Here is a 27234-nt window from a genome sequence, read left to right as displayed (position 1 = left end):
GAGGAAAGACAGTACGTTAATTAACAAGGAACCGTGGCGCCTCCTGACCTGAAACACTGCTTTAAGGAATGCTGATACCCAGAAAGTCCGCAATAAGCCGTGAATCCAATATGCACAAAGAGTTTCAATGATGGTTTTGTTTTAATTAATAGGCTTTCTCGTTAATTCTGAGTGCACTGCCCTAAGTACGTCCCCACGTTGGTAGGTGGATTAGCTGCTGTGTGCACTTGTGCTTAACAATGGGAGGACTGCTTCGCAGGATCCTTTGTTTGCTCCCGCACTCAATATCCGAGTCGCACGCTCCGTGGCTCTGATTACACCCTGTTCTAACAGAAATCCGTGAAACACAACAGCATTAAACACCTCACCTGTCAAAACGCCCCTCATCTAGTTCCTGTTTTTAACAGCAATTCAAGCTAAAAATCATGTTGTGTGTTATTCCACTGCTCTCAGCGGAGTTTCCGTCAAGGCTCGATTTGGCCTGCAGCCTGCTGATAGAAATATATTTTTTCCTTCCTTAAGGCAACCTGATTTCATTGCTATCTGCCCTGAGACAACAGAAGTAAATATTCACAGGAAAAGAAAGAAGAAGAAAAAAAAAAAAGGAAAGCTACTAAAACCACATGGCATTACCGTCTGGCTGCTTTCTCCTCAGCTGCTTGGTGCCCGTCTGAGGCAGTGTGAGTTTAAAAAGGTCACGTTAATCCCTCCTCTCCTCCCCACCCCCCGATCCCATCGCTATTAATATTGATTAGTTCGGTGCCGGGATTGCTCAGCATTTAGGAAGGGACAGATTGCTGCTGCAGAAAGTGTACCAGGGAGGGAGATGGAAAAACTGACATGGAAAACTGCCAAAATACATCTTGATTTTTTTTTCCTCCTCCTTCACCGAGACAATAATATTTGAATTTCCCTTCCTGCCCTTCTTTTGTAATGCTGAAGCTTGGAGTTCGTTTGAGGTTTGGAGTTCACCTAAGGGCTGGTGCTGCAGGATTTGTTTGTGGGTTGCTTTTTTAGAGGAATTTGGGGGAATATCCTACAGCTGCCCGGCGGTTGGGAGCCCCTGCTCCTGGTTGAAGGGGGCTCCACGCACAGCTGTGGTGGCATTGCTGCAGTCAAGGGCCAAATCTAGAGACAAGCTGGTGGCCAGGAATGCGTCCTGAAAGCAACAACAAAGAATCTTTCATCTTTCAGAACCCTACCAGGTTTTGGTAGCTACAAAACCACCTGGTGGTGCCTCCCTCTGAGGGAGTTGCCGCTGGCTGGCCTTCCTGCCTCGGCTCTGCGAGGAGCCGCCTCGCCCGTCCTGCTGGTGGAGGGAGAGCACGCTGTAGGTGCCCAGTGATGTCATTTCAGAACAACCTTTACAATGGCTCGGAACCCTTGTGTGTGTCTTGTAGTAGGTGGGAAACTGGATGGAGACAAGATTCTGTGGTACGTGGACACGTGTAGGTACCTCCGAGAGCTGCTGCTCTCCAGGGCCGTGGACATCTCTGTGGCTTTGGCCGTGCTCCTGGTCTGCAGTACCAAACTATTTGGGGAATCGCTTTTTTCAAGGCACACAGGTTTGGGAGGGAAGCTCTGCGTGCATCCTCCCAGGTGCTGGTGTGGGTTTCCACTTGTACAACTTCAGATGTCTCCATCGGAGTCACTTGTCTGGACTCCGCGATATCAGCAGGGAGAAGCAGAGCCCTCTGTGGTGCCAGCCACCTGATCCCTTTGTAATCCTTGCGTTTGCGTGCTCTGTGCAGCACAGGCAGGTCCCGCGTGGAAGGTTTTGTGTGGAGTTTGCCCTGACGGCATTGGACACTGTGTTGAGATGAGGCTGGCCACGGGAGGGAAGGTGGGCAGGTGATGTTTTCCCTCAGACACCTCTTTCTTTCTCTGGGAACTGGGCCGTTCTTGCTATTCCTAGCAGCCAGGCAGTTATTTGACAGAAAGTTTAATGGCAGCGTTTCAGGGGCTCTACCTTCAGCAAGGGGAAGGCAGCAGTTACCTGGCCGTGGGATGACCGGGAGCAGTGAACCGCAGCATTTGGGGAGCATGGAGACAGCTGAACGGTCTAGCAAATAACGATGAGACAAAACAGCAAGCCAACAGAGCAAGCAAAGCAGGAGTGCCACAGGATCTTTACAGAACCTGTACACGTCAAGTGCGCAAAGCTGTGTTGGTAGTTGTGTCTGAAAAGCTGCCTCAGATGCCATGGAAATTGCATTTTATTCCAACCTCCTGCCAAAGGATGAAGGTTGAGTCGATCCTGCCAGGCCTGACACCTCTGATGGCAGTGAGTCACCGGCCGCTCGCGGCACGCCACTGAGTGTCTGTCTGTCAGACACCCACAGAGAAACGGGGGAAAACAAACGCTGGCTACCACGCTGCCCTAATAGGTGAGAAAAAAGGTTTAAAGGGAGCTCAAGTGAAAAGGAAAATTCAGAAGGGAGTCTGAAGAGGGAGGCCGGGAGCCTGCTGCCGCTCAGCTCTCCCCTGGGCCGCTGTCCTGTGGAAGCAGCGAGCCCAGCGTCCGTGGGGCTGGGCTGTGGGGACTCGCGGGGCTTCAGCCCGCGCAATTTGGGGATCCTGCCCCCATGTCTGGCACAAGAGGGGCTGCGGAAATGCCGAGTTGCGTGAAGTAATTACAAGGAGAGAGGTTTCTTTCTCTTGGGTTCGACACGGGGAATGAGATTGCGCCCGTTTCTGTGTGGAACCGAGGAGGGACAAAGCACCCGAACGCGAGCAGCCGCTGAGGGGAACAGACGCGCGAGCAGATCAGAGCCTGTAGCTGAGCCAATAAGCTGACACAACTGATTTTATAATCACGTTAGTGCTGTCTCGAAATAACACACCCACTCAAATATAACAGTGATTTCATTTTCAAAATGTTGTGGTATTTTTGGTGCTAAAGGTAGGAGATTAATTTTCCGAGGTCAAGGGCTGGGTTCTGTGAGCACCCAAATTCCGTTCACTTCCAGTGAGAACTGAGCACCTTCCAGAAAGGTGGCAGGATTGGGCGTGTTGTAAGCCAGCCTTAGAAGGTTTCCCGTCCTTAGGGGAACAGAAAAAAGCCTACAGCTCTACTGAAAGGATTTTCTTAGTTCTCTTTGTGCTGTTTGTTCCATCTTGCTGCCAAAAAAAATATCCATGTTTGGGAACGGAGACAGGTTCCCAGGCTAAGAGACAATGAATCCCGCGGGTGTAAGGAAGGCAATGATCTCTCTTTGGCAGGGTGTCTGTTGTAACACTGCGCTGCTAGTGTGTAAACACTTGATTCTTGTCCTCTAGTGTGTGTTTTATCACTACGTGAGGTGTTTCATTTTCCTTCTCTAGACCATTGAGCCTTAAGGGCGGGTGCATACAGCGGAGGAGAGGCTGGATGTAGACAGTCCTCCTGCTCTGGCTATTTTTTCCAGCCCTGTGTTTCCCGTATAGCTTTGGAGTTGGTCTATACTAGGAGTCCCAGTGCAGGAGAAAAAAAGAAAACAAGCTAGTGGGAGTGGAAATTTCCTCTCTCGCTCTTTTTTGGTCTTAAAAACTCAGTATGGGGGTGAATTTTTCAAAGTTTAGCCAGATGGAGATTCCTGCAACAGAGCTTTCTCAAGGACTGACCCAAAACTGTGTCTCCCAGCACAAAACTTGGCTTTGGTCTTGCCTTCTCTAGCAAAGTGCAGTGACATGTGTGCATTATTGAAGGAAAAAAAATTAATACAAAATGACCATGTGCATGCCTCTCTCCCAAAGAAAGGGTGGGGAAAGCAGCACGTGATGTATTAGTCATATCAGTTAGCATGCTATGGAGCACATGATGCTTTGTGATGAATGCTGCTCTAGAAATGCTAGTTTAGCATGACTTCCACCCTTTACTAACTACCTTTTTTATTTTTTATTTTTTAATATATATATCTCCTTTCTGTCCCTGTACACTAGTAAGAGTAGCATCTCTTGCAAGCACAGGGAAAGAGTAAGAGGAGTTTTGGGTGAACGTTGGGAGTGTGCTCAAAGGTGGCTCTTCTCAGTGCAGCTGACTGCTCTGGAATTAAACAGTCCGCTGTCGAATTTCTCACTCTTTTTACCTGGAGAAAAAAAAAAGGAAAATCACCATTCTGTAAGAGGATTAGATTGTGGCACCTAGCGTGCAGCTGGAGTAGCAAATAGATAACTAAGGTAATCAAAGATGATCAAAGATAAGGTAATAGAAGCCAGAGCTCTACTAATACAGTATTTAGATTTTTATTTTTGTCCAGAGGAAAAAGGACAACAGGTGAATCTGTCATTGCAATCCACATTGTGCTCTGTTCTGTGTGAAATATGGAGGCGTGGTGTCCTCAGCTTCAGGGACACAGAGCTGTGGACGTAGCTTTGAGGAATGCCTAACCACCAGTGTTGCAAAATCATCCCAGTTTCAATAGCCTGGGACCTCCTAGCGGCTTAAGTATGCTTTTTATTTTTGGGGAAAGAAGATTAAACCCTGAAGTTTTTCAATGTCTAAGGAAACAAGGCTACTGAAGCAGAGGAGCAGACAGACTAGACAGCTTTTCTAGCTGGTCTCTGTGAGCAATTTCCAGAATAAAAACTTGTATTTCTACTAAGGGATTCATACACAATCTTTTCAAAAAATCATTTTCCAATTTTATAGGTTTGTTTGTAAGCCAAACATAGAGATGTTAAAGATTGCGTACAAGGTCAAGAATTACCGAAGAAAGTGGTAGTCAGTAAGTTCCACACTTGTTATCTGTTGCCTGTTTGAAAGAAAGCAGTGATATACTATATTAAACAGTTTTTCTTCTCTAAGATTTAAAGGAAAAAGATTAGATTATTTCCTCCTTGCAGCATCTAAGGTGAATAGTTATCTTTTCAGAATTTTTCCAAACTGGATAGTTTTCAATGACTATCTTTGTGGCTTGTTTCTTGCAAATATATACAAAGAACAGAAATCAGCTGCAGTCTTTTTAAGGCTGTGCCTTCACAAAAGGGTTAACTCGAGCTCTGTACGCTCAAATCAACTCCTCTGGAGTTACTATACTTTGAGCGTGAGTGACCACACCATGAAATAACATCGGAGCAGCAGAGACTGATTGTGTTGGCAGCAGACAAATTGTGCTAACTTGAACTGTAGCCTTTCCACAACTTAAGGTAAAAGCACCACAGCAGTTCAATTCTAGATCCTTGTAAGTTCAAAGAATGGAAATCTAAAGTGAACTGGGACATTTGATCCTTAATTCAAGATAACTTTTCTGTGGAAACCACTTTTAGGGCATGAATTTGTCTGTCTACTGCCCAAATTGGTGAATGCAGAGAAAAGCAAATAGGAAGTGAAAAATGAAAGCGAGCGATGCTGTAATTTTTGCTTGTCTGATGCATACATTGAATGATTTTTTTCCCTTTGGATGAATACAAGCTTGCATAAAATTCAAATAACTCAGCTGTCTACAGATTGGGGGGTGGGGGGGGAGAGAGTGTGGGAAGGAGAACAGAAGGAAGGAAATGGAACTGAGAAGACTGAATTAACCTTTCAATGTCTTGAATTTCAAGAAGGGAAGAATAATCTCCTGTTAAGTCTGCAACCATGCAATTAAAATCTGAACAACCCTCAAAAATCACATTTGCCCCATATTCCTAGATCTCTACTTTAAAGACAGATTTTACAAACCCAAGGAAAAAATCTTATGCTGTAATCACAAAACGCTGGTAGAAAACCAAGTAAAAATATCTGACATTTACATAGAATATGTGCCTTTGATGTTGAATTCAGCTTTAAAAAAATCCTTACATATGTGTCTTGTAATGGCAGACAGTCTTTGAAAAGATGAATGTATTTCTCTGTGCTGGAGTTTCTGCTTCCAGAAAATAGATTCTTTCACTTGTTTGCTTGAGTTTTGTGAAGCTTCATTTGTTAATACAGGGCAAAGCTTTTAAAAAAAAATATGGATTCTTCAGTGCTCTTTTGGACACCATGAGATGAAAGAACTGGATACGTGCTGCTTTGACAGTCTCCATGGAAAGTTATGGGTGTCCAGCACTCATCAGTGTCTTGTGCTGGGCATCCTGGAACAAAATGTTTGTTAGAGAATTTGAAAATGCTGGAAAAGAGGAACAAAGTAAAAGCTCCTTTTGGGGACACATCTCTGTTTCTGGATGGAATATACAGGAAAAGAAAGCATTTTGCACAGCAACCGGCTGGAAAGCATTGCTGTTTGCTAATTCTTTATTTTTAAAAGGGCTCGTGTTTATCAATATTTTGCAAGGCATCGATAGGGTCCATTTAAGACAAAAAGTTCCAGGAAAGTATATCAAGTAATTTGTTTGTAGATGGACAATTAAAGCCAAAAGCAAATAGTTTGCTGACACAGGGATAACTTGTCCCAAGTACAAGCTGTTGGTACATAATACAGAGATACTACGGCAGATGATGTCTTATTTTGGTATGCAGCGGATTTCCATGCCCTTCTGGTAAGATAAAACCCAGCATGAAGGTAAAGAATTGCATGGCAGTACTATCAAACTTCAAAGGATGAGATGGCATTGCAAAATGTATTTAAGTTCTGGAGTATTATAGTTCAGCTTGTACTAAGTCTTGCACAACAGTGAGCGTGGTTGGGATAAGGCTATTTTTCTTTCATTTGCTCCTACTTCTGATGAGGAGTAATTCAAGGCTGTTGCTGGAACTAGACTCAACTGGAAGCTAAAGTTTTCAGAGAGTGTTTATTCCAAAGTCGCACTAGGTCAGGACTGAAATCACAGGCACATGAATGAAAAATGTTCCAGTTCTTCTGTGACATACACTGGTAATAATGACTTCTGCACATGAATACTCTTCCTGAAAACAAGGGAATTATGCAAGCATAATTTCAGATCGACTGAATTACTTTGTGGATGTCTACCAGCAGAATCTCTGCAAAACTTTTAGGTTGAATAACTTAGGGGGGCTCATGAGATAATGCACTGAGCTACAGAAACGGCTTGCTGTGTGTGTGGATTTACTGAAGAGGCTGGGATGCCACAGCACTTTTGCTTTTTGGTCCAAGGAATCACATGCTGACCAGATGCTGCTGCCAAGCTCCCGGAGCTGTGCAGCAGCTGGGGAATGGGTCCTTCTCCTCATAGGAAGCCCCACGCTGCAGTCTTAGCACCGACTCCATGCAAGGTGCATTGTCATATAACCTAAAGAGCAGGTGACAGTCCTCTGCCTCGCTGCGGGACTGCAGTTGTGCACCTGCGCAACCCCTGCTCGTGCTGGGGCTGCTCTGCACATGCCAGAGGGTTCGGGGCGGGTAGACGAGCCTGTGCAAGCTGCACACTGCCACGTCAAGACTGCTTAAACCGGGTTGGGTGTTGTAAATTGTGCTGCAGTCTGCGTATCCTGTAAGCCGGAGAATTACAAAACGCTATCATAAATTATGAGATGTGGACTGAGATACCAGAAAATGGATGGTGATGGCTTCCACATTGCTCCATTGTAATTTTTAACCGTGGTCTGTGAGGCTGATGCTTTCAATAGCTGTGCGTTGGGGGTGTAACCATGCGGCCGCTCACCAAGTCGCCGCTTCCCTCCCCTCTATTTTTACTGACTTAGAAAAAGTGGCTAAAGCACCAGGACTGCCAGGTTCTCCTCAAACTTTCAGAAAAAGAGGAAGCGAGAATGCAAAATGAGCAGAAAAGTCTAAAATGGCAGCCTGGGACTGCATATGCCTGCCCCCTGCAAGGAACGTTGGAAGTGCTTGAAAGGAGGTAGGATAAGCTGGCACGAAATGGCGTACTCGGAGCCAGTCCACAGGAGGGAATATTGTCTTGGACTGAAAACCACTGAACAGGTGCTGTGCAATGCCTGCCTACCTGCCTGCCTCTGCTGTCTGTCTCCTCGCTCTGCGTGTGTTTTGTGTGTCAGATTTCTTGCAGTTTTACTCCTGTCAACTGGCCAACGTATCTGCTGAAGAGCCAGCTGGAGTCCGCTCTCTCCCATGTTTCATCAACAAAATTGCCAGCTTGTTCTGATTCAGTATCTTTATTGTTGTTGATGAGGCTAAATGAATCAGAACGAACACAGCTATGTATACAAAATACAAATTCGGAAACCTCATCCTGATGTGAGGAAATGTTATTAGCTGTTCAAGTGGAGAAATCTGCTGTGGAAGCAGACTGACAGAAAGCACAGACCTCCTGAGGATCACTTCCCTTGACCCTGCATGTTTTATCGTGCTTGTATGGCATCTTCTAATGGCACCAAGTCTTCTAGAAGAAAAATATCGTTCAGACCTGATTAAAAATAGGCTAATTTCCTGTGGGGTTGTGACTCCCCTTCTTCAAATTGTAAATGTAAACCCTGCTAATGAGTCCTATAAATGTATCTCCAGATGAAATTCAGAATCCATTTTGTAAAACCTGAAACAAAACCCTCCCAGCTATTGGCAATGCGGAAGCTTCAACTAATCCTATCCTACCTCTATCCTTTTCTCCTTTCATATATCCCTTGTAAGTTTTCCAGGGGTAAGAAAAAAAAAAAGCCTTTCCTATTCCTACGGGGATATTTACTAACTAAACCTGAATTTCCGTAAATGCTTTATTAAGCCGACCACCTCTGGCTGCTGGCACTGCATGACAGAAAACCCCGCTGTAGTTTTGGCGGGGCGTGTGGGGACCGCGGGCTGCCAGGCACGGCTTCGAGCACCTCTGGTGCGAGGGGTGCCTCTCCTCACAGACTGATGCTAACCTAGTTTAAGGGTGCTAAACCTTTTATTTCAGAACGTGATAGCTCCTTAGTTTAAGGGTGCTGAATGTTGTATTTCAGAATGCAATAGCTCCTTGGTTTAAGGGTGTAAATCTTTTATTTCAGAACATGATAGCGCCTTGGGGTGAGGGTGCTGGATCTTGTATTTCAGAACGAGATGGCTCCTTGGGGTGAGGGTGCTGGATCTTGTATTTCAGCATGAGATAGCTCCGTGGTGTGAGGGTGCTGAACGGGCGTTTCCCAACACCCAGCTCCTCGTCCCAGGGCTGCTCCTGGCCGTTGTGCCTGGGGACGGTTGGAGCCGTTGCTCCTGAGGCCTTCGGGCCGGACGCTTACTGAAACCCAGTGGGGTGGCTGCGGGAGGTGAAGCAACGGCAGAGGAGCCCGCGGTCACCCAACGGCCGCCACCGTGACGGCCGGCACCGAGGGGAAGCCGCCTCAGGGCGCTGCCAAGCCCCGACCCCGGCTCCTCCCGAGCCACCCCCTCAGCGGGGCCGCTCCCCTCAGCATCCCCCCTCCCGCCTCCATCTCCCCCTCCCCTCCCCGCCCTTCCCCTCCCCACGTGACCCGGAGGGAGGGAGGGGGGCGCGCTGCACCTGTCAGTCAGCGCGTCACTTCCGCCCGGTGCCGCCGCTACCGTTGGGGACCCCCCGCTGGCGGAGGCGCGCGAGGCAGCGGCGAGCGGGACGGGCGGGCAGGGGGCGGCCGGGCGGCCACACGCGCACACCCACGGCCGGCTCGGCTGCGGACGGCGGCAGCTGGAGGAGGAGGAGGAGGCTGAGGAGAAGGCCTGCGAGGAGGAGAGCGGGGCGGCGAGGAGGAGAGCGGCGGGGCGGCGAGAGGCGAGGCCCGCGCCGGGCCCCGGGGTAGGCGGCGGTGGCCGAGGGCCGGGGGGGCCCTGAGGGGCCCTGAGGGAGGTGGGGGGGGGGGGTGCGGGGCGCATGCGCGGTTGGCGGGAGGGGCCGGGGGGAGCCGCCCGGGAGGGACTGCGGCCCCTGACAGCTCCCGCTGGGGGCTCCGCGGCCGCAGTCCCCGGGGCTCCCCGCCGCTGACAGCCCGGCCCCGCCGCTCCCTGCCCCCGGAGCTGCTCCCTGCCGCCTGCAGGCAGCGCTGGCGGCGGCCCCGCCGGTTCCAGCCCCGCACCGAGCGGCTGTGCCGCCCCAGGAATGCGCCCCGGTGGCTTGCCATTGTTCCGGGGAGCTCCGCCGGGTTTGGGCGCCTGTGCGTAGATGGTTCTTAAGGCTGCCCTGACGGGAGGTGCTGCAGGGTGAAGGTGTTTGTGCCGGGTTTGGGAAAAAAAAAACGCTGCATCTTTAGCTTCTAACGCAGATCTGCCTCGCTTTCGAGTTCTTGGCCTGGCTGCGGTGTTAAATTCTTACAAGGAACTGCTGTCAGGCTCAAGGCGGAGAAAAGGAAAAGAATGAAGGAAGTAAATATCTCCTGATCACTCTTTTCTGGCCTTGCCTGTTTAAAAGCAACAACGAAAAAGAAAGTGAATGTATCAAAACCTTCACTTTTTTTTTTTTTTTGCTTGTATTCCTGAGCGCCATCAGGGTTGGAATAGTTAGTGTGTGACTTTGGAATAAATTGGAAAGCTGGATTAGCATTTAGGTTAGAAGTTATTCTGTCTTCTGTGCAGTGTAATCTGCTCGCATAAAAAAGGAAAGAAGCCGCCAGTCTGGCCTGCACTGCAACAAATTCAGCTGTCTTGTTAGCCCTCTTCTGTTTTGTATCCTGTTTTATTTTTACTGCTCTTTACAAGTAATTTGCTTTGTGGGTTCTTTTTTGCATAGATTTGAAGACATTTCAGTATGTCTCTTTTTATCTGCTCTTTCTGTTTTGTACCCTGTTCAGCACCGTAGGGGTCCCTTCCTTGTCTTTACAACATTACAGTATTGAAATTAAACGTCTCATTGTTTTGAAAGCATTTTTCTGGAAACTTACATATTATTTTAGGAAGATCAGTCAAGTAGAGTGTTTCATGGTACATTCAGAGACATTGCCTGGGAGGAGTGCCTGATAACTTCTAATGCTGGCAGTTTCTGGCACAAACAATGTGCTGAAACATCTGAGCTTGGCCAAGGATAGTTTTGGTCTGCACAGTCTTAAACAGTTTGGGCTCTTGCTGTACACACTGCTGGTAGCATTGGAGGACCTCCCAACAGCCCATTAAAATGCTTGATTTAATATTTGTCTTGTACAGCTCATAACATGAGACTTGCGCGTGCGGTAAAGCTTGTCTTTTTAATGTACATAACAGCATGTTTGCAGAAGCAGGTGAGGCTGAAGAAACGTTCCATGCATTTTGAACAAGCATGAGTAAGTTCTGTGAAAGCCCCTGCTTTCTGTGTGTGGAGGGTTTTGTTTCGGTTTGTTTTTTGGTTTTGCGAGATTTCCTTCTCGAGTACTCAACCTTTTGATCTCCGGTCAAATGTTCATAACTCAGCAGCGATGCCCTTGTTTAAGGCTCATTAGAAAGCGAGCAAAAGCTGCCAAGTCCGAGGTGGTGTTTCTTGTTCCAGTTTTTTTCTTCTCTAAAAGAAGCAGCAACTCAAAGGAAGAGGAAGTGAGGTTGGTCAGAGAATGCCTTTAAGTTGCCCTTAAATTCTGTGCATAACGCCAGATTGTCTTTGCTGCTGTGTTAGCACACAACAAAAATTCAGTAGCCATTGGAGGGAGAGTGAATTGGCATCTTGCAAGGCAATCTGGCATTTGGATCTGTAAGGATGAAAGAGGTAAATCTTTTTAACTTCTGGTCTTGTGTTGCAGACCCAGTTACATATTTACTAATCATTTGAGATGGGAGGACTGTTACTCAAGAACAGAAAAATCTGAGCAAAAAATAGAATATTGAAGGAAGTATTAAATCCTTGAAGAATGTGAGGCTCGTTGCTTGTAGTGCAGTTTCTAATGTGACTGGTGCAGCCTCTCTGAATGTCTGGTGTATGTCTCATGTCAAAGTTAGATTCGGGCAGAGAATAAAAGGTTTTCGCATTGCTCCCTAGAAAGTTAGTAAAATTGGGCAAATAATTTCCGAGTCTCCTGCTGACTGTATTGTTTTGCTCTAAGTTACACACTTCTACCTGCAAAAAACTTTGAGAATAATGACTGGCTGTCCCTGTATTGGTAAATTCAGAATTGGATCTGTAGCTTCATATTGACTTCATAGCCAACTGCTGGGATTTGGGAAAGTTCAGTCAATTCAGGTGAAGTCTGTATATTATTACAGCATGAAAGAGAGTGTGTTTTATACTGCATCTTCTACCAGGTGTGTTCTTTTCTTTTGTGGAGCTGATTTATTGTGAAGTCTTAAAAAGCTTAGTTTAGAAGGCGGCTGCTTTGCCGAAAACCTGTTAGATTTGTAGTAGATGGGTGGGGTCATTCAGTACTTGAAATGTACTAGTTTTGCAGCTCGGTCTAGGACCTTATTATGATTATAGTGAAATAAACAGCTTATCGTGATAGTGACAAATAATTATACTCTTTCCTGAATGTCTGAAATACCTTTTATCCAATATATTTGTCCTAAAAGAAGAAAAACATGACAAAATTGAGCTTAAAGTGAAGATGCTGCATTATGTTTGTGTTCAAACAGCTTGTAACAAAGACGGTGGTTGAATTCGTGTGACAAAGTAAATAGGTTTGCAGAGCTTTTTGATATTGGGAGGTTTAAATGGTTCTTTTTCTTCCCTTGCCTGGGTGTTTGTAAGGCTGCTTGGGTGGGGCAGCTGCTGGCTCGGAGCAGAGATCTGGTGGGAGCCCTGTGTGGGTTGACCAGGTTTCAGTCCTGCAAGCTGCTCTCTTCCTGCATCTCTTCTGTTCCGTGTTCCCTGCAGCGTGTTCAGGATTAACAGTTGTGCTCAGCTGTGTAGGATAATAGTGGTCGGGCAAAACTGAAAAAATGAGAGCTGGAACCTTATGAATGTGGTTCTTTCTTCCTTTGTACTCTTAAGTGTGTATATTTGAAAGATTCTTTCTTTTTCTTTTTCCCCTTGTTGCTGAACTTCACATTTCATTAAATCTTTTGTTGTCTTGTTGGTGTTTTAATGTCATCAGGTTACTTTTTATTTAATTTCACTCTGTAAAGTGTCTTCTAACCTTGTGATTTCTGGTGGTATCGTCAAATTTGGTCATGGTCAGGTTATGACAAGAATTGGTTGGGGAGAAGACTTCATTAGCAGTCCTTTTTCTTCTTTTTTTGCTTTTTCTTCCCTGCAATTCAAAGAGTCATTGCTACAGAATTGAGCTCTTCATTGAGATGTCTTCCTCCGTCAGTGGAGCTGCTGAGACTGCCCTTTCTTTTGATGGCACGTGGTCAGCGTTATGACAGAGGCAGCGTTTGTGCAGCAAGTGGGCTCTGCGTTACGTTTTGTAAGATGCCGAGTTCCAGTGGGTTTTTCTGCCTACCTGTTTGGGAGGGAGAGCAAGAAGCTGGTGATTTTATATGTAATAGGATAACTTATGTATAATAAATTAGCTGCATTATATATTTATAGTTTTTTTTTTTCCCCTGGTGCCTGTGAGGTAGTTTGACTTCTGTTCCAAAGTCTGTCTTAACAGCAATGATAATTGTTGAATTCGTTTTGTTTTATAACTTGCACTTCTCAAATTGTGCAGTTTTACTGATAATTTCTTCCTGTTCGTTACTGTACTGCGCTTTTATAGCGCCACTGCACTCAAGTTCTGTATTATCTGATGGAGTGGCAAGTACATGCGAGTGGTTGGTGAAGGAAGCTTTACTGAGGGGGCAAGTTGGATGAATATAATTAGCTGTTACACAAGATACAAAAGCCTTTTTATTTATTAACTACTGTTGTTAAGAATGTGATGGGATCTGTGCGAGCAGGAAGTTTCTTTATAATTCTGCACATGTGCATTGGCGGCAGCAGCTGAGAGCAAATCTGGCAGCGTTCGGTGGTGGGTGTCAAGCAGCAAGCAAACATCTATTTTTTTCAGGCATCTCTGGTGTTATTTAATTCTTGCTAAAATACAGTTACAGAAGGATCATGAGTTGCTGTAATGCAGTTAAAAAGCCTTTGGATCTTATCTAGTAAGTGAATATAAAATGCTATCATTGCATATCAAAACACTGGGAAAATCAGACATCAGATTTCAGGGATCTTGTCTTTCTCTTTCAAAAAATGTTTACTTCTTTGTATGTTGCTTAAATCAGTCATTGTGTGCAATGCTTTATTAATGCCACTGCAGTAGAGTTGCTGAATGGTTCACTGGCCTGGTTGAAGTCTGAAATTATGTATTTTTTTTTCTTAAACTTTGTGTTTAGTCCAGCTAATGCCTGTCCCTGTTTCTGGATGTTGGGGTATGCCTCAGGAAGGTCTGTCTTTGTTGATGGGACTGTTTCAGAGAAAGCGTAATTTGGTTTCGTCTGCTGAAAGTGCAGATTAAATTTTAATGAGAGGAAAATAATACTAATCAATACATGGATTCTTAGCTTGTAAATTTTAAAAATAATAAAATGGATGGAATGTTGCATTTAAATATCTTTCAGATGAGCTTTCATGAGTTGCTTTCTTGCCTTTCTTCCATGGTAAGAATGTAAAGGCTTAATTTGTGTAGTTTAATTTGTAAATTAGAAGGCTTGCTGCTTTATTTCCAGGAAACAAAAATTGCGTTGTAATTGCGTTCTGTTAAATCCAACATATTTTTTTGGCTTTGGTTTTGTCAGTACAACCTGTGTTTTCTGAGGTTGTCTCAGAAGTGCTACTGGCAGGCAGATGATGCAGAATTTCAGCTAATTCAGTGGAGGGCTGGGGTGTGTGTGAAGGCATGGACAGGCGAGTGGTCAGAGCTTATTAAAGTGCTGCTGTAACATGCTTCTACTCAGTGCATCTGTGATTGTGTGCGAGGCTGCAACAAGCTCGTTTCCTCTTGATTCCTACTGAACCAGAAAGTGAACTTGTCAGCGTCACGCTAAGAAATGCAGGGAGCAGGAAGATCACATCTGCTTGAAAAGACATTTCTTCTAACATGGTTTCCTTCAACATTGCAAGTGGAATTCTGTACTTACACTTGTTTTTTTTTTTAAATGTTGCCCCTTTGTGGGGATGGAAAAGGTCTTAAGAAAAATGTCTCGCTAAACTTAAAATAATAAGCTCGACGGTCAGATTTGCTGATCCAGAGTTCTGGCTATAATGCCATTCAATGGGTGATTTTGCTGACAGTCAAAAAGAGGAAATCTTGCTTGTAAGAATCTATTTTAACCTCAACTTGCTGGTTATAAAACTCTTCTTTAAATAATTTCTGTTTTGACTACTCAAATATATTGGGTACTTCAGCATAGCTTTTAAATCGAACGTTCTTTTTACATGGAGGAAATACTGTTTCTATTTATATTCAGGCGCTTACACGGCTTAACATGCTTTTAACTGTGCTCTTGAGACAAGTATCATTTGTCCTTTTCTGTGTCCTGAGTGGTGGTGGGGGCCTGTTTGTTTGCTTAAAGCTCCTTCTTTTCCTTATTTTTTTTTCCCCCTTCTTTTTTCCATGCTGATTCTCCTGCCTTGACCTGGCCATCTTTTCAGTTGTGACTGAATTAATTAAAATGAGCAAAATATTCTTTTCAGATTTGTTAACTGAACAAAAGCTGGAAATCAGTGGAGCAGAAGCTCTTCTGCCCCAAAGCATTTCATTAGCTGGGGATGCCAGCAGTGGTGTGCAGTTACAAATGGCATAGAATCAGCAGTGTCCACTGTTACGGGTGGGACATTAAGTTTAAATAAAAAGCTCTCCGTTTTCTTTTACCTCGATAAAAATTAAGAGCAAGGAGAAGAGTGCAGGTTGTCGATGAGCTGGCACAGCGTGCGTGCGGCGCGGGAGGTGCCGGGCAGGGTGCGTGGGGTGCGGGCGTTTCCCAGGCGGGCCGGTTAGCCTCCGTGCGTTCTCCTTGGTTATCAAATAGGAAACTAAACACTAATTTTTGAGGCACCTTAAAGTTAAAGCATGGATCCTCCTTGTCCCGGAGGGCGGTGAGTGGCAAGTGGCCTGGTACGGGCACCTCACAGGACAGCAGAGCCCAAGTCTGAACCTGAGGTGCTTTTCTGGACAGGTAGGGACAGGCGACTTTGTCACAACAACTGCAACACTTCTTCCATCTGACATCTTTCTTGTGTTTTTTACTTTCGACATGTTACAAAAAGTCGCTGGCGGTGTTTGCTAATCCCACAAAATGCCTAACTATAAGACAGTGTATTAAAAATAGAGCAGAACTGCAGTCACTGTTAGCTTTGGTTTTGGTTTCACAGGCGATGTGAAGTACTTGCTAGATAAAGAAAATAAGCAGATAAAAGAATGGCTTAACTAGTTGAGATTTGTGGCCAAAATCATAAGTCTAGAATGAATGTTTTCATTCCTGTAGCATGGTTTCAGTTTGTAGCCTTTTTAGTTTGTTTTACTTCTAACTTCTTGTTTTTTCATTATTTTAAGAAAAGTTGTTGGAGCTCTGAGGACTCGAAGTTAAAATGACACCTGTACATTTGTAGTTCAGCTACTAAAGTAAAACACGAACTAAACTTAAGTCTAAACTTCCATACGTATTCCTCAAATAATGACAGTTAGCCGTGTATTCTGTATTTCCTTTAGTGGCATTTCATGTGTGGGTGTGAATACTGCTTTAGTTGCCAAGATAAGCGAGCGCTATTATGATGGCCAAATGAGACTTTTGGGCGGTTTTCCCAGCAGACCTCATGAAATACTTGCCTTATTTAAAAAAAAAAATAAAAATCAGATGAGAGCAATGAAGTATGCAATACAGAATGAAACTCTGTCTTACCCTCATTTAAGCTGTTTAAGCTCAAGATGTTGCATAGGACATATGGTTTTTTTCAGCCTCTTGAAAAATTCTGGAATAAAGTGTGGTAACAATAAGGGGTACTTTCAATTTTCTGTAGTTAGGTTTTAGAAAATATTGTAGTTCAGGGGATCTGTGTAAATGTTTGCACTAGCAAGGGGAGGAGACCGAGAAAGGTGTAATGAAAATAATGAAGTAGTTGGTTTTTATTTTTTTTTATTTTAAATTATTATGTTTCTGTAGGACTTATGAAGCATTTAGGTTGTGAACGGGGTGGAAATGCATATTCTAGAAGGTCTGGATAACATGGATAAAAGAATAGTTGAAGGAATGGTTCAGCTTTTGGTTACTGAGATGTTTGATCATGAAAACAACCAGCTCAGTATTGCTTAGTAAAAGCAACAAAAGCTCAGTACAGACTCTAGAAATACTGAAGGCTAGATATCATATCCTAGGTTTCAGACTCGTCTCCATGGAAATGCACATCCTGAGCCAAAGCATGGGAAAGCTGTTAATATAAAGAAGTGGAGACGTAATATGTAATTATTGACAGTTTCTGAGCCTGCCTTTCAGTTGTAGAATGGTAGAAAAAGCAGGAAATAAAACCTGATGGAAATCGGCTAACTGAAAAAAAAATTCTAGCTTTTTCTTGAGTTGGGGAATATCAAATATCACAGCCTGTGAAGGTCACACCAAAGCCTGTACTAAAAGGCAGAAGACTTGAATGCACTGAAAATAAATTAATGCCTGTGATATATTCGGTTATGCATGTATAAGGATGTTTGCATCTGAGCAGGTGAAAGTCACTAATTCATCTGGGTGATGATGAGCTGTATGAAACTTCGTTTGAAGTATAAACTTGGCTTGTAAATCTGGTTTTGCTCTAAAATGTGAGACAACCAGGCTGTTTCAACTTCATTGGTACATAGCCAAGCTAGTTAAAATGAAGTCTTTTTCTTTTTTTTCCATGCCTCCTGAATGAAATTAATATTCAGGCAGCGTGTTTATCTTCAGCACCTGGCAAAAATGGCTTATGCTTTCGTGCCAGCCAACTAAGCACAAAGTTATCCTCGGCGAGAGCTGCCATTCCATATTGTTTGTTTGGTGCTGTGGTACAAAGAAGTAGTTGCTTCTAATTTGCTCTTTTTATTAGGTGATGTTGGTTTTGAGGGTTTGTTTGTTTGTTTCTTTAAGCAAGGCAGCCTGGAGCATTGTGGCAGATCCATCAAAGATTTTTCCCAGCTGCAATTAACCCCAGAGTTGGGTAATGTGAGTCTTTCTGGCTCATTGTGGACGGGTTGACTTTGGTAGGACGTGAGAAAATAGGCTGTTTGCAACTCCGTATTTAAAGGTTGCATGGTGTATCGGGATTGATTAAAATCTACTTGCACACAAAGATTATGCTGATTATCACCTGATACACCAAAATAGCAAGAATGGCTGGGCAGTGTCTTCATAAAGCATAGGAGAGTCAAGAATGCAACTCGCTATTGAAATCTGGCAGTATCCTTTAGTAACCATGAATACCCAATGACAGATTTGAAAATAATTAATAAAAACGGTAAAGCTAGTTGACTAGAATATAACTTTTATTTTCTGTTGTCAGCACACCTGGAGTCTTGATCTCAGAGCAGGATCACTTGTGCAAGACACATTTACAGCCTGTGCATAGTGTGAGACAGCAGGGAGCTAGAGACGGATGACAGAACAGGAAAGGATATTGGGCGGTGTTGCTTGCTTTCATAGGCAAAGATTTCAACACCTGTAAGCCTGAAATATGTGTATTTTTTTTTCATTTAGGCTTCACTGCAAAAAAAGTTTTGAGGACCAGGATGAAACAGTATTGTATAGAGCTTATGGCCAACTCCTCCAAAACATGGTTGCTGTTTGGGGAGGACTGGGAGCTGGAAAGCGATATTTGCTCAAAAATAGAGTAGGAAGAACACTGGGTTCTTGGTGTTGTAGGCTAGTAGGTGGCCGTCTCATTTTGGTATTGAAATGAGAGCAGCAGGTTGTAAGAACTTGAAAGATGAAGTTAATTTGTGCTGATAAGGAATGTAAGCAAAAGCCAAGGTGGAGGAACAAAGGGAGGGTATTCTAAAAAGTCAGTCAGATGAATTCAGATATTGATCTCTAATTTTGAAACCGTAAGGTTTTACTACCTGTACGTTAAAGCCAAGAAAAGCCATTTTTTTGTCTAGTTTTGGTGGTGTGTTGTCTTTGCGTGTACACATATTTGTCACGAGCTAGTTTCGCCTGGTTATCCCAACCCATTTATAGTTGCTTCAGTTAAATAGAACCTGTACCACATGAGAAAAAGAGTGAAATGACCCTTTGACATTAGACCAGCTCCACTGTGCCGTGAAGCTGCAATCTAAATTTTTAATACCTTAGAAAACAAAAAAAGCTATTGTTTGGACCCACAGCTATCTTGAGAACTGAGAACATAGAAAATATCCAGATTATCTGGAGTCTGAAATGTGTTTAAAAAAAAGGTGGTTCTAGGGAATGTGACCTTCTTTTATCTGGATCTGACAATTGGACTTTGAACTGGCAGCTAGGACGTATAATCAACCTTCTAGAAAAGATGATCTGTACCACTGGAAACTGGTTGACTTTGTATGTTGCTTCTTAGTTGACTTCATTCGTGCCAAGCTTACGTTTAAAGATAGTGTGTTTAAACTAGTGCCTGGGATCCTTTAACAAATTGTGCAGCTGTTAAATGTTTTAGTGTGGTAGGTACTTTTAAACATACTTACCTAGCCTACTTAGGAAGAAGAATGAATGAATCTAAAAATAACGGAATTTTTATTTCATAATTAAGATGAAGATGTCCTGTACTGACTTTTGCTTTAAGGTTGGTTAACCCCTAAGTAAAAAAAGGGGGATTGGCTTTTTTGCATGCTCCCATGTAAGATGTGCTAACGTGATCATTATGCTCGGGGCAAGAAATTGATGATTCGATGAGAAGAATGCCTCAAATGTGATGTTTGGGCTTGTGACTGAGCTTAAAACTATTGAAAACCTTACGGTCTAATAATGTTTTCCTTATTTTCAGATTAACTGCTGAAGTACTGATCGAGTTCTGCTATTCTTCAATGAGGAACTACAGGCTGATCTTTTGCCATAATCTTAAACAACCATAAATGACAAAAGAATGCTTGGTCAGTGAGGGCAGCTGGCGCAGAAAACGTTTTTCAAACTCGGCTGTTTAAGTACTCTGAGGTAAGTTTTCTAAACTACTTAACTCATTAAAAAAAATAGTATGGGTTTCAGTCTTTCTGATCTATTAGAATTTATCAATCTATTAGCAAAGCATTAAGTTGCTTACTACCAACCTCCTTTTTCTCTTTTGTTTTGAAAGAGCAGTTTTTTCTTTGCTAGAATTTTTCTGGTTTTGACAGGATAACAATTTAACTGAGTGACTTATACTGCCTTTGGTAATACCTTTACCTAACTACATCCTGTATCAAGCAAAGACTTGCAAGTAATGTTTGAGCTTCTGCATGATAAGAATTTTATCACTGAGCAGCTAGAAACTTGTTTTGGAGGTTTTTATGTTCAACAAAGTTTTGAGTTTGATGCAGGTGGTGAAAGGTTTATTGTGAAGAACAGAAAATGCCAAATCTATTAGATACTGATTGCAGTGCAGTTCTGTATCACCAAATACTTACTTCCTTTCACGTAGCTAAACATTGAGGTTTTGTTTTGGTGTGATCCACTAGTTTCATTTCCTCTGGAGTGTCATTTGAGGTAGATTTTTTCAAAGCCTGACTGGTAAATACATTCAGAAAGCATACTGAAGAATCTGTCTCTCCAAAAGTATCCTAAAGCTTACTTGAGTAACAATATGGTATTTAAAATTTTCTGAATTTCCTTTGCTGCTGTGTACGTTCTCCTCAGTCCTTCACTGAGGATTGAACAGAACACTTCAGCAGTAGTCATTCATCTAGTTAGCTGTACTGGGAGTCATTACAGAACTTTTCACAGAATCAGTGCCCTAATTGAGAGAGAGCGGAGTGTGTTTGCATTAGGTAGTTAAAACACGTTGTGTTACAGATTGGTACACTCAACACTGTACACTGAAGTACAATATTAACTGAAATTCCTCTTATTTGACAGAAAAGACAGCTTTGATTTTTGGCTGCAAAAAGATATGAGGAAGAGCTCCTCCCCTTCCTTGAGTAACTGCAACTCTGTTCTCGCTAACAAAATATTTGGAATTCCACTTGATGAGCTGCAGCAAGAAGGGCAACCAGACAATGAGGTTCCATTCATAGTCCGCCATGTAGTGGACTATATTGAGGAACATGGTATGTATTATCTTTCTGTTTTTAAAATAATATGCTTATCTGCTATTATTACAGAACAGGCTGATATTTGAAAAGTATTTATTTTAAGTTACTTCTATTTAATTGGCTTTGGATTTTTGTATTTTCTTTGGTGATGAAAGTTCTCTTGCTCTATTCCTTCTGTTAAGCTTGATTACTTCTGTTTTCTAGAAGACATTAATCCAATCACCATGATAGAGTACTTTATAGAAAACTGGTTTTGGTACTGCTAATATTTATCTTATTATTGTATTGTTAGCTGGGCACAAGAATGTGTGTGCTGGGAAAAGGGCTTGCAGAACTGTGGTCAACAAAGTCATTCAGTATGTGAATTGTGCGTATCTGATTATCAGTAGCTTTATCTATACTAGATCCAAAAGTTTATAACTTCCTTCTAACACAGGGGGTCTGGAACAAGAAGGACTTTTTCAAGTCAATGGGAATGCTGAGACAGTGGAGTGGCTTCGGCAACGATATGATAATGGAGAAGATGTGGACCTGGTTAAAGAAGCAGATGTACCCTCAGCTATTAGCCTTCTTAGATTTTTTCTTCAAGAACTTCCAGAGCCAGTTATCCCAGGCAGTTTGCACACACATTTGATGCAACTTTCTCAAGGTAAAAATTATTTTTGATGGAGCGTTTTCTCTTTTAAGAGTAAAAAACATTATAAAATTCAGATGTGTAGTGGCACTACAGATTTTTTGTTGTTCTGTGTAATAGCCTGTGAATTAGGAGGCATTCAAACAACACCCTTTCTAAGCACAAAACCCCAAATAAACAGGCCCTTGAATCCACACCGAGTTTCCTTAGAAGACACAATCTATCCAACAGGTAGGAAGACTGTGAAGCTGCCACATAGGATAAATTCCAAGTATTCCATGTGCTTGTGCATGAATCCTGGGACACTGGTCAAAGCCGCTGGATTCAAGTTGGCTTTATATATACAAGACAAGAAAGCTCAAGCCCTGTACTCATGTCATATTTGCTCTCCCACTGTGGATTATTATTAAGTTTAAAATTTATTTGTAGGAGGAAAAAAACCCACCCTGTTGTCCATTGCACTTTCAAATTCCCGCCTGTATTCCTACAGTATTTTCTTTGCCAATTCCCAGCTTGTTTATGTGTTTCCACTGTCCTGGGTCTTCTGACCTCTGCTGGGTTTTGAGGTGTTAGAGTTGATTCATTATTTGACTACTAACACAGTGCCGCAAGACAAATGTTTTAACTAATGCAACCTCAAAAGGTAGGTAGACGTCAGAGTTCCACACCCTGTGACATAACGGGTGGTTTTACTGGTTGGAACCCTGCAGGAGTTTTGCTCATCTTCCAGTGTTGGCTAGTACTTTACAACTGCTGGGCTTGTGCTTAGTAAGAGTCACACTTCTGTTTGTTTTGATTTTATGGTGAATTCGTTCGTGTTTAGTCCTGTTCAGGGTAGAATTTATGCTACATCTAGTAAGTGGTGAACTGGAGGGTCATCTCCAACAGTGAGTGTGAAGGTGCTTCTGTTTCCTCCCATGGTAACCCATAGGTTCTGAAACTTTTGAACACAGAGTCATTACCTGGCTAACTGGTGAGCAGAGGCTGAATGCTGATGTCTTTCTTCTACAGCACTAAATAGTCTGCTGCTGGAAACAATTTTTGGAAGCTACTGACCAGAAAAGCATGTTAAAACTTGAAATTCTGATCATGTATTTGTTGTGTGCAGTAATGGGAAACTGACGTGGATATCAGTAGATGAAATTTCATTAGTGATATGTTTCTTCGATATGCGTTGCTGAAGTCATGGTTCACCGAGTAGCTAGTAAACGTTTTTTTTTCATCTGAAAAAGATGATGAATAACAAAAGAATTGTTAAGTTGATAATGCAGAAAGCAGCTGGCTGCTCATTTGGCAGCTAATATTGCTATGCACTGTGATTTGTAGTGTTACCTTATCAGGACTGGAAATAGGATTGTGGTATACTCCTTTGGTGTGACAAGGGAACACAGTGTCCGTGACATGTGAACTACAGTGTGGAACTTGTGTCCCACGCCAGTCTTTGAATAAGGTGACTGTGAAAGGATTTCTTCCACCCACCTCAGACAGATACAGTGTGAAAGTCTGACTGTGCAAATGCACCTCAATTTCTGACACTGAGACTGTGGGCTGACCAAAGTGCTTGAACTTCAGAAATAAGTAATTGTTGCCCAAATCAAAAGGTTGATTGATTTAAAATACAAAATTTTATTTTGTGATTAAAATATTTTTATTTTTTCTAGATTATAATAACGAAGATGAATTTGGAAGAAAATTGAGGTTCCTCTTGCAGCAGCTTCCACCTGTTAATTACAGTTTGTTAAAGTTTCTGTGTAAATTTTTAGCCAATGTAGCATCTCATCATGAAGAAATTTGGTCAGCAAGTTCGTTGGCTGCAGTCTTTGGCCCAGATGTTTTTCAGTAAGTTGGTTATAAAGGTTTATGTAGTGTTTTTATGTGCATTTGACAGTGTAAATTTGTAGTCTAGAGTCTTTCCTAGTCCCTGAGTAACAGCAGCGAGGATGCAGTTTGCTTTGGGCAACATTCTTTCTGTGTCTTTCCCCAGCACCACATTACAATTTTTTGCTTGGATCTGAACCACAGCTTGTATTGGAAACCACAGATTTGATTGTCATATTAGTGTAATTACACTGAGATTCAATTTCTTTTCTTTTTTTTTTTAAATTTTATTTTTTTTTCAGCAAAACATTTCAGGAAGGAAGCCATTAAAGTGCAAGTGTGTAGCAGGGTTTCCTTTTTACAGGCAAATAATTAAATTGTAAACATTCCTCATGCACAGTTAACTGACTAAATAGTTGTTACTTCACCACTTTTAAATATAAACTAGTATAAAGATTTGTAATGCACACTAGTGTGAAGGTGTGCTTAAAATTGTGTGTTCAGAATGGAATAGGGATAATGTGAAGTGTAGCCCTTAGTCATAGAAGCCATTTTCAGGAGTTTTGGGGGGGAATGGGCTGGATTTTGATTTTTAAACTAAAACAGTGTTGAAATCTTTAGCATTTACACAGACGTGGAGGATCTGAAAGAACAAGAAATAGTTAGCAGAATAATGGCGGGACTTCTGGAGAACTACTATGAATTCTTTGAAAATGAAGAGGAAGATTTTTCATCTACTAATGATTTAAGCTCAATAACTGAGCAGGTAAGAATATTTTAATTGGCAATATTTTATCCCGTAAGTATCTGTCACATCAGTTTATGTGTATGAAAGGTATATAGCAATAGTTTTTTTTAATGTCTTTTGGTAGTTTCATGCAAACTGACAAAAAATAGTATTTCTTTAAATGCATTTTCTTAACATGGATATACTTCCTACCAAGCAACAATTCTGCAAGCATATCTATGCCATGTAGGAGAATATTTATGAATTAAACCAACAGTAACATCCTGCCCAATATGGATGTATGTGCTATATAGAAACAGTATAGCTTTTTAATTACCTTTTAGGAGTGGAGAACTTTTTAAGTGAAAGCAGAACCACACCGTTGTTGGTCTTGGTCAGTAGTATGTATAGAAACATGCTGGGTCTTGCACTCCACTTATTGATGGTATCAGTGGTGGTTCCCTATACTAAAATTTTGGAGTGGTGTTTCTGATTCTAAGACTTCAAAATATTTTGACAGTAGTGGGGAAAAGTCCTGAAATCAGCGGAACAAAGTTGAGTAGAAGAGAAATGTACTGGATCTTAGTATTCAACCATCAGGTTGCCAGATTCACTTGTTCATGGTACCAATGGTATCCATTATCACCATTTTGCCCCCTTTGCAACAAATTTAACTTTGTAGGGTAAAATACTATGTCATGCTGAGGAAAATAGAGATAGTCTATTAGGAGGGAAATGAAAATGTGACATTGTGATACAGCCTTCTTCAGCATGGCAAATATTTTTCATTGTAACAAGACATATAAATGATAATGCATGGAAGCTCGTCTAATCAAAGCCAGGTGCCAGGATTGTTAATAAAATCCTGGATCAAACACTTGCTCAGAAATGTGAAAAACTATAAACTTTTTTTTTCCTTGTTCAGTTATCTTAAAACGGTGTATTTTCTTTAAAGAGAAAAAAGAAAAAAGAGTGAGTAACTTTCAGTTGCTAAGTAAGGTAATAGGAAATGCCGAGTTTTTAAACCCTAACTCTATACCACAAAGCCCTCTTCTAGCAAGACGGGTAAGGCAAGTACTAGTACAGCTGGTTGCTTCCTCTTTGCTGCAGCAGATATCTCACCCGTTGGTCTGGACTGCCAAGCGTGGGCAGCAAGTTCTGGATCGAGCAGCTTCTGCTCTGCTAGCTCTTCAAGTGGATTGCTGCAACTTTGCAATGTTTGACGTCTCTTCAACTCTTAGCAAGAGTATGTCTAGCACTGAGAGCTGACATTGTCCTGCTTCATACAGGAAGCTGTTAAACACAGCTGAGCTGGATTTAACTTCTGCCACCCAAGGCTGAGAACTATGGCCTTAGGTTACGATGACTGTTCTTTATAGTTAGCTGGTCTATGCTGTCATGCTTTACAATTACTGACTTACCTCTGATTCATTATATACTTTGGCAGAACTGCTTCCCAAACAGTGTGTGTGTGTGGTGTGCTTGTGTGGTTTTTGTTGTTGTGTTTTGTGCTTTTTTTTTTTTCTTTAAGTTTTGAGGTCTGGCAGAGTGTCCCTATAATTTCGTGGTGTCTCCACCAGATGTCAACAGTGCTCTTCCGTTGGGTCCTGCTCCCTGCGGGACTGGTGCGAGGGGTTGTGGGGTGGTGTTGCAGCGCGGAAGGGTTCCTGTCCATACAGGACACAGCCTTGCTTGAAGCTAACTGTGTGGGTGGGCTTCCACACAGCTCACTGCTACATCCTCTTGCAATTGCAGAAGAAAATCAGGGGTAAATAAATTACTTCTCCTGAATGTAGTGCAATATAACATACCACACCCCATCAAAAACAAAACAAAACAAAAAAACCCACCCTCCTCTGCTGTCTTTATAATCTTAAACTTTTCTTAAGTTTCAGTTTTCTTAGGTCAGTGGTTTTTGTTTTATACTCACATGGCAGATTTTATAAAGCGTGTTTTCTTTAGACTGCTGCTGATACTTTGATTTTTTGGATTTGTGGGGTTGGGAGGTCAGTAATCAAAGAGGGATTCTTACGAAACAAATAGAATCACTTTGTTTCTTTTTGTGTTTGCTTTAGACATAGTTGCTTTTTTTAAAAAAAAGCGTCTGAATTAATTTGTCATTTGGCCATATTGTTTTAGTTTTTAAAGTGACTGTGTTTTGCTGCTTCAGTAAAAACATCCTCTGCATTTGGAAACTGAGAAACAAAAATAGACAATGGCTTCACAGAGGGAATTCTCAATACCCTTGCTCTTATATTTGCCATCATAAATACTCATTTACTACTTCAAAGTTTAGGTTTTTGGACTTCTATACTGCCTTCCATAAAAGGGTTTGAAAATGCTTCTTACATGCAAATAAGAGGAGAATTATCAGTCCCTGTTTATGGGTAGAGGAAGAAAGGTTCTGTGCCACATGACCTGCGTGGCCAGGGTTTTGTTGTTTCTTGATTCTGCTTGTGTTCATTTACTGCATTAAAGGTGCTTCTCTCTTTAGTTTTTGTCTAACATTTCAAGTGGGTTATGTAGCTCTTTTTTAGGCTGTAGAGTGTACGTTTTGCATAAAAGAGGCATAGTGTTTCTGATTTTTCTGAAATTGAAGAATTTTCTCCTTATATAAAGGAGATACTTTTATATCTCTCATGTTCTTTTAATTCTTTGGACCACTTAAAAGAGCCTTACCAGCCATTAACTGTGAATAAATCTTTGTGCAGATAAATGATCTCTTAGAAGAGGAGGAAGATGTAAAGCTTGAGCAGTCGGAAGAACTTCCAGAAGACGGCACAGAGAAACCTGTTGAAAGGCCAGCTGTGGTGCATCTAGATATGACAGGGAGTATCTCGGATTCCAGGAGCGTTACAGCATCAACAAGGTAACTTGTTTCTGCCTTGGAGTTTGGGTTTAAAATACAAAGTATAGTCTGTTGTGTGTGAGAGTGAAGCTGTCAGACTTCTGTTTGTAGACACTGAAATGTACCTCAAAAGCTTACACAGTAGGTGCAGTTCTCATGGTAGTAAAGTGCGGAATAAAATGACTGTTCCCAAATTCAGTAGAAGGCCTGTAGAAGTCAGATTGGATTAACGATGATGATTTATGTAGAGAGAGGGGGGGAAAAAAGACCGTTATTTTAGTGAAATTGTTAAGTGGTATTTAAACAATAAATTCTATAGGAGAAACACAAAGAATCTGTATGTTAGTAGATACAAACCCTTCTGTGCCATCTTTCCACCACTC

General features: G+C 42.3%; 1 protein-coding gene across 8 annotated transcripts in view; it reads left to right on the top strand.

Annotated features, from left to right (window-relative positions):
* The first annotated feature begins 9347 nt into the window (after positions 1–9347).
* FAM13B (family with sequence similarity 13 member B) overlaps positions 9348–27234 on the top strand; it is a 46810-nt gene continuing 28923 nt past the window's right edge. For 6 of the 8 annotated variants that reach the window (XM_080555033.1, XM_080555031.1, XM_080555035.1 and 3 more), the window contains exons 1-7: positions 9348–9585; positions 19585–19751; positions 20649–20839; positions 21261–21473; positions 23120–23297; positions 23898–24042; positions 26715–26872. In XM_080555033.1, coding sequence (XP_080411159.1) covers positions 20683–20839; positions 21261–21473; positions 23120–23297; positions 23898–24042; positions 26715–26872 — 851 coding nt within the window. In that variant the 5' untranslated portion in view covers positions 9348–9585; positions 19585–19751; positions 20649–20682. Of the gene's footprint in view, positions 9586–9681; positions 9941–9997; positions 10149–19584; positions 19752–20648; positions 20840–21260; positions 21474–23119; positions 23298–23897; positions 24043–26714; positions 26873–27234 lie in introns of those variants that run through there. The other 2 variants (XM_080555030.1, XM_080555029.1) reach the window with 2 other exon arrangements.

This window comes from Anser brachyrhynchus (genome assembly GCF_964034855.1).
Source record: "Anser brachyrhynchus genome assembly, chromosome: 14".
NCBI classification, from domain to species: Eukaryota; Metazoa; Chordata; class Aves; order Anseriformes; family Anatidae; genus Anser; species Anser brachyrhynchus.
The sequence above is the reverse complement of the archived record's forward strand: the minus strand, read 5'-3'. Positions and strand labels throughout refer to the sequence as shown.